The sequence below is a fragment of the Cucumis melo genome, chromosome 3 (genome assembly GCF_025177605.1).
Source record: "Cucumis melo cultivar AY chromosome 3, USDA_Cmelo_AY_1.0, whole genome shotgun sequence".
Taxonomy (NCBI): Eukaryota; Viridiplantae; Streptophyta; class Magnoliopsida; order Cucurbitales; family Cucurbitaceae; genus Cucumis; species Cucumis melo.
Genome location: NC_066859.1, coordinates 2,156,033 through 2,164,066, shown reverse-complemented (window position 1 = coordinate 2,164,066; position 8,034 = coordinate 2,156,033). Strand labels below are relative to the sequence as shown.

The following is an 8,034-nucleotide window of genomic DNA, read 5'->3' as shown; positions in this document are numbered from 1 at the left end:
TTGAAGTCAGCTCTCTTTTTGTGTACTTAAATACAAATGTGGTCCTTTTTTATTTTTTATTTTTTATTTTTTATTTTTTATTTTTAAAAATATATAATGGTTGATTTTGACACCTCAAGCTATACTTTTTTTAACATTAAAATTTCACCATCTACAACGCTTGTTTTATTCATTGATAAATAGGAAAACCAAAGGAAAAAAAAAAAAAAGAGTTTAATGAGATACGAATACATTTTCACAACTAATCATACCATACCCTAAATTAATTTTCTTTCTTTTTTTTTTAAGAAAAAACAATAAACTAGCTAATGCAAGTATATAACTTAAAACTAGAGTTTTAAAATTATTGAATCATCTACTCTTTAGACATGCCCTTAAGACGGTTATAGCTTGAAATGAAAGAAAGTAATTTATAGTTTTTGCCATTGTTTACTATTTGAATAATTGTCGTGGAGAAGATAGATCATAATTGTTGGATTTATTTCTCAAACATAAGAAAAGAAAAGAGACCAAAATAGGATGAAAAAGGATAGATGAGTCAAAATGGTATTGTAATAATGCAAATAATATGATGACAACTGTTATGTTTTCTTATTTTGTTTTAAAAAAATAGTAAAGAAAATTAATTTATTAGGGCATATTTCTAAAATAATTTATAGGTGTGTGATTATTTAAGTTATGAAAGATTAATTGATTGAAAGTGCTCATAATTATAAACTTTAAATCATCTACTTCTATTTGTAGTTTTTGTCTAAAGGGAGGAAATTAATTAAAAAAACCCAAAGAGAATTAGAAAAATGATATTATGGATGAAAGAGAGGCAAATGATGTATCTACATGGTGGCTATATATATATATATATAAGAACAATTTGCAAATGGAGATATTTTTCTTTTTCTGTTTATTCTCCTTTTGTAATAATTGAAAAGAGAAAGCTAAAGCTAACTCACAAAAGTTTTAAATAAGAAATATAGTACTTAATATGGTATATTTTTTCTTATAAAATAAATCATTAATTAAAAAAATGTTTCCATCTTTTTTATAAAATATTTTATTTTACTATATTTAAAAATATGTAAAGGAAAAAAAAAAGTATATAATTAAGAAATCTATCTCAATTTTGTTTTCCAATAGTTGGAACCAATAAATAAGAGATTGGGGATTGGAATTTCCTCCTTGACTTGTTATGTTTTGTAAGAAAATCACACTAACCATTCACTTAAAGAATTAAATTAAATTAATAAATAGTAGAAAGTGAGATGTGAAATCTCTCTCTTTTGGGAAAATAAAAAGGGAGAGTGTTTTAGAGTTTTGCTTTTTCCATTATCATTACTCATTACTCCCTTTGTTTTTTTTTTTTTTTTTTTTTTTTTTTTTTTTCCCTTCTTCCTATTATTTCACACTTAAAAGAAATATAATTAAAAAAATAAAATAGTAATAATAAAAAGAAAAAAGAAAACTTTTGTTCTCTCTGCCCCACTGATTCAGCAATTGTTTCATCCATCATTGCATCTACTAACACTCTATTCCTTTACCCAATCTTTCCATTCTTAATCCAAAACTTACTTTTCTCTTCTCTTCTAAATTCTATTTCTACACCCCTATTTCCATTTCTATTATAAATATTACCCTAAACTATACTTTATTGATTGCTTACATTATTTTATTCAAATTTGATAAGGATATGTTTTATGGTTAGTTCATTCATCATATACAAATAGGTTAGATGACGACTTGATAATAATAATTTTTTTAATGTAAATTATAATATTATAAAAAATAATACTTATTAACATAAGCATAGTTCAATAAATAGACTCTCGAATCGATTTCTTAACCTTAAGTTTTAATTATAGTACTTTTGTAAAAAAAAGAAGAAAATATAGTATAATTGAAAGACTAACATAAAAATAATATTTCGACCAATATTTCTATTTTTGGAAGAAGTATGAAATTCTTATTTTGTTTTGCTTTTTTAAAAAAAGAATATAAACATATTCAATAAAAATATTTACAAAATGTTAAATTGTATGAGGGACACTAATAGAAACTAATAGAATTTTATCGGTCTTATTATTGATAGAAATTGGAACTTCCAATATTTAATGAATAAAGAAAAAAAGAAATTGAAATTATCTACATCTACATCCATGTAAATGGAACCACTAAATTTTTCGTTGGTTCTTAATAAACTCAATCCCCATTTTTTTCTACATAAAAATCTATTTACCACAATATTTATTATATACATTTGAATTCTCTAAAGTATGAGGAGGGGAAAATTTAGGAGGAAACATCACAACTTATCTTCCTTATTTTATCATTAAAATTATTAAGGACAAAATTTAGTAATTAAAATGATATTGACCCCTTTCTCCTTACTAATTTTAATTAAGATTTATAATTTTATTAGCTTAATAAAGTTTATGATTTAATTCAACAAAATTGAGACTATAATTGTAATAGTTAGCCATTTAAAGAACGAAGGTGAGTAACCAAAATCCTTTTCCCAACTAATATGGAACTTTTGACATTATTTATGGAATAAAAAGATTATAAACAATGTTTTAAAGATAATTGAAAAGTGAAGCTAAAATCTCTCTTGTTGATTTAGTCGGCCATGGCGTCTTACCAGTTTCAGTTTGCATAGAAGAATTCTTTTTCTATTCAAAATTCAGCATCATTCTCCCCCATTGAAACTCCCAACACAATCTGTTCCAACACATTTCCTTTCCTTTTGCTTCCATATCTCTCTCTCACGACCTTAATTTCAATACTCCACCCTCCACCTTTTTCCTTCAATAATCCATCAAAGAAACAACCCCTGATTCCTCCTTTTTCCTGAATTCACCGCTTTCTCTCTTCCCAATAATGGCTGCTCCACTCCCTTTCTCTCTCTTTAATCCCCTTCCTATTACTTCCTTCTTCCTTCTTTGATTTCCCGCCAAATCCCTCTTCAACCCATCTCCAAACACCTTCTTCCTCACTCTTTTTTCTCCAATTTTGTTCATAATTTCATCGTGGTTCTCTCTTTAAATCTCCTGGGGACTCGTTTTTTTTTTTTTTTTCTTTTTGTTATATTCAAAAGGGTTTTTATTTTTCAAACTGTCGCTTTTTTTGCCTTTTCTCTGCGTCTTTTAATGCCTCCGTCGTATTTCCCTCTCCGGTGGGAGAGCACCGGTGACCAGTGGTGGTACGCTTCTCCGATAGATTGGGCAGCTGCTAATGGTCACTACGATTTAGTCCGGCAGCTTCTCCGGTTAGACGGAAACCATCTCATCAAACTCACATCTCTCCGCCGAATTCGTCGTCTCGAGACCGTTTGGGATGACGAAGAACAGTTTCACGATGTCGCTAAATGCCGTTCTGATGTTTCTCGAAAGCTTTTAATGGAATCCGAATCGAAGAAAGGGAAGAACTCCCTAATCCGGGCCGGCTACGGCGGGTGGTTGATTTACACCGCCGCTTCCGCCGGCGATTTGGGGTACGTTCAGGAACTGCTCCAGAGAAACCCTTTGCTTGTTTTTGGAGAAGGGGAATATGGGGTTACAGATATTCTCTACGCCGCCGCTAGGAGTAAGAACGATGGGGTATTTCGGATTCTGTATGATTTTGCTGTCTCCCCGAGATTCTCCACGGGGAGAGGAGGGGTTCTGGATGAACATATCGGAGAGATTCCGGCCGTTTATAAATGGGAAATGATGAACAGAGGTGTTCATGCCGCCGCCAGAGGAGGTAACTTGAAGATTTTGAAGGAGCTTCTTGCGGATTGCTCCGACGTGTTGGCTTGCAGAGATGCTCAAGGATCTACAGTTTTACATGCAGCTGCTGGAAGAGGACAAGTTGAGGTGATCTATATTATAATGCTTGTCGTTTTCTTGCTTTATTAATCATTTTTCATGCTACACCTCCATGGATGCATCCATGTTTCTTATGATTATTGTGTTATATTCATGTAATTCTCATTATGTTCTATTTTAATTGTTTTGTTCAATTTGGTTTCTGTCATTTGATTAAATCTCTCAAAATCTAGTGCATTTTGCCGAAAAGAGATTTGCTCAACTTGTATTATAGGTGTATGCCTAGAACCGAGAGAATTGAAAGGTCCAAGGTTCAAATTCTCCAACCTTTTTCTACTAAAAAAAGATGAAAGGAAGAGAGTGCAATTTTCTTTTAACATGACAAAAAGGGTTGAATTTGCCTTCAAGATAATGAATGTGTTAGTAAATTAGCTAGCTGGCTAGGTTTTCATTACCTATTCTACTGTTTCTTTTGCCTCTTTGGAGTACAAAAATTTGGGATGGAGGATTTGAATCTCTGATCTCAATCTCCAAAATAAGAAATACATAAATTTTAGTGCTGAAACATTTTATCCATTCGAACTTTAGTACAATCAACTTTAAGATAATATATCAATTTAAATTCCACACGAACTTCATGGATCTTCATATCATTGCCTCTATGACTCTTAATGAAAAGATAATTAGGGTAGGGAATTGTTTTATTCCTGAGCGTGAGAACTGAAACTTTGTTGACTATTGCAGGTAGTTAAATATCTTGTCCAGACATTCCCTATCATTAATTCCATAGACCATCAGGGGAATACACCATTGCATATTGCTGCTTGTAGGGGCCAATTGGCTGCAGTTGAAGCTCTTATTGCAGCATCTCCCTCGTCCATCTCTTTAAGAAACAATGCTGGTGAAACTTTTTTGCATAAAGCCATTTCTGGCTTCCAAACTCCTGCTTTTCGTCGACTTGACCGGCAAATTGATCTTCTGAAGAATGTGATTTGTGGTAAAGTTCATAATATGGATGACATTATCAATGCCAGAAACAATGATGGAAGGACTGCTCTTCACATGGCTGCCATTGGGAATGTTCACTCTGATCTTGTTCAACTTTTGATGACTACTCGCTCGATTGATTTGAATGTTCGAGACATGGATGGGATGACGCCGCTTGATTATCTTAGACAAAACACACAATCTGCATCAGCAGACATATTAATAAGGCAGCTGATTTCAGCTGGAGGAATGTTTGGTTGTCATGACTATAATACAAGAAAGGCCATAGCTTCACGGTTGAAGATGCAGGGACTCGGAAGCAGTCCTGGGACCTCTTTTCGAGTCTCAGACACTGAAATATTGTTGTATACTGGCATTGAGAATGCTTCAGATACCATACCGGATCATGGCAGTGCAGGAATGAGCTCTTCCTCAGTTGAGTTGAGTCCATACGATTTGCCCAATGAGAATCCCAACTCGTCCTCAACTATTAAGAAATCTGGTTCTGTAAATTCAGCAGCTCAACGATTGAAAAGCGTCTTCCATTGGCCAAGAATAAAAGATAAGAAGAAAAGCGAGACACCGAAGAAGCAAATGGATGAGGGGTCCATCGAAGAATCACACAAGAAATACAGCAGTTCAGATGAAGCTCCAACGCCAACCCCTTTAAGGCAAAGGTTCTCAAAGCCATTGACTCTTCCCAACCACAAACGAACACTTTCGGTTAGAAGCAATCAATCGAGCCCGTCTGCTAAGAAAAAACATGCTACCGGTCTAATGCGTGGAGTTGCTCAGGGCATGCCACACATAGTCATTCCCCATCGATCCCGCTCTAGCTCATTTTCAAAATCATCGCTTTCTTCACCAGGTTCGGTAGATAAACAGAAAGGTATTTGTTTTGACAGTGATGGTGCAGGGCCATCTTATTCAAACCAAGCCATTGACAACGAAACACCAAATCTCGGGAAACAAGGATCGGTCGATAGGAAGTTGAGAAGCCAGTATTTCTGTTTTGGTGCGGGAAGCCTAATTGGGAAGACCACAGTTAGCAAGCAGCAGCAGCAGCAGAGCCGGAGTTACAAGCTTCCTGTGGTTTCGGTAATGTAGACGAAATGAGGAGGGAAGACAAGCAACAATGATGTTGGGATGTAACGTAGAAGAAGAGGATTAAACTGAGTAGCAAGTGATAAACTGTATGATGTATGTTTCTGTAAATTGAAACAAACTTAACTGAATTAAGTAGCTATGTAATATGCTTTAGTTTTGAAGTTTTGTTTGTTTTTGGAAACTCTGGTGATGTAAAATAAGAGATGAAGGGGCCATGTATAAGTATAACATAGTGGTTGGGATTATATGATTTCAATAATTAAGAGTCAGCTTCAAGTAACTTGGTGGAATAGCTTGCATCTTACAAGAACCGCAAAAAAATGTGATTCAGACCCTTTTCTTGATATCCAATTTTGTTTAGATCTTTTTGTATGCTACTGGTCTCTAGTTTATTGAGATTTTGTTTGCCTTTACAATATGTGTTTTTTAATTTTTATGACATCTCTATTCATTATAAAACTCATTAAAGAATCCTTTACTTATAAAAGAAAGTTGTGAGTTATGGAGAGATGCATGTAATCCGCAGGCTAAGGGGTTGGAACCTGATTACTAGAAATTCAGATTTGACATCTTAATTGCTCTTGCTGTGTGATATGACTACATGCCAAACGAGTATTTTTAGATTAATTTGTTAGGCCATCCAACATTTTTGTATTCCTCGTAAACTTGGGAGTTACACACATGTTAATACGTATTATTTACACGTTGAGGTTGTATCAATTAAAACTCTGAACAAATAATTTTATCAATTTTAATCCAAAAGTTTTGTAAATGTATCAATTTTGTTTGGCTAATATGGTGTGAGACATAAAATTTGAGTCAATTAAGCTCTTAAATTTTTCTAAGCCAATCAATTTCTACAGTACTTATGATTACCTTTGAAAACCATCGAAGCATTAATTCTCGAAAGCATATAAACTTTTAAATTTATTTATTTGTAAACATTCAAAAGTTTAATTACTGTAATTATCAGTTTCTTACCATGTTTTTTCAAATATTGGTCCAATAGCCCAAAAAAAAAAGAAAAAAAAAATAGAGTTCATATAAATTGATATTTTTTCGATAAAATAAACTCATTTAAATTATAAAAGGAAAAAAGCGTGGGAAAAATGGTACAAAGATAAGTTTGAGATGATATTTAGAAGAAATGAAAAATAAATAAGTTAGAGATGATATTTAGTTATTTAAAATAAAAATTTTAACATTATTTATATTTGGCTAGATAATAAAAACAACTATAAACATAGAAGTTATATATCATAACCTGAAAATGAGTACAAACTTAATTTGCACATAATTGATTTAGTATTTTTGTATAGAGTAATGTTAGTGGCTTAGTAGGAGGAAGGTGGCCTGGTGGCATATATACTATAAAGTCATATTAAGGAAAATTTGAAGATGAGTGTTGGTATAAGTTAGCATCTTAATCATTAATATTTTTCTTCTAAATACTTTCAACGTTTCGATTTAGAATCCAAGTGATGTTTAATCCATTGTACCATTTTTCTATTGTTTTTGTCTTTTGTTATCTTTATGAGGGATTGTTTGTTTCATAAACATTTTAGATTTGTATGGAATGGATATCTAGACTCTTGTTTATTTTGTGGTATTATATGATGTTTCAACATTTGAAGATTTTCAAATATCTAAGATGCTCAGATGCAGAGCGTTTGAAAAATTTTGAATACCAATTTTCAAATTTCCGGCATCCCATTTTACATTTTTGTCTTTTTTTTTTTAATTTTAAACACACATGTGTGTATATATATATATATATATCTATGTATGTATGTATCTATGTATGTATGTATGTATGTATGTATGTATGTATGTATGTATGTATGTATGTATGTATGTATGTATGTATGTATGTATGTATGTATGTATGTATAGTAGTCAACTATATATATTAATCATTTGTATTATATAATTCAAATAAGTAAGTCAACTACATATATGATTTCTTTTATATTGTAATTCTTCTTATTATTAAAAAGATATTCAAATTTAAATCTAAATTAGTATTTATTTTATAAAAGAATTTAAATTATGATATATAATGTCATTGAGAAAAATGATACGTAACGATAATATAAAAATTTAAATCAATAAAAACAAATATGTTATATAAATTCAAATA

At 31.6% G+C, this 8,034-nt stretch overlaps 1 protein-coding gene across 1 annotated transcript; it reads left to right on the top strand.

Moving 5' to 3' along the window:
- Positions 1-2,483: 2,483 nt before the first annotated feature.
- On the top strand, positions 2,484-6,174 carry LOC103485505 (uncharacterized). The gene is made up of 2 exons (XM_008443149.3): positions 2,484-3,848; positions 4,545-6,174. Exons 1-2 carry the CDS (start codon positions 3,141-3,143, stop codon positions 5,892-5,894), a joined length of 2,058 nt encoding a protein of 685 aa, XP_008441371.2. The 5' UTR covers positions 2,484-3,140; the 3' UTR covers positions 5,895-6,174.
- Positions 6,175-8,034: the final 1,860 nt, after the last annotated feature.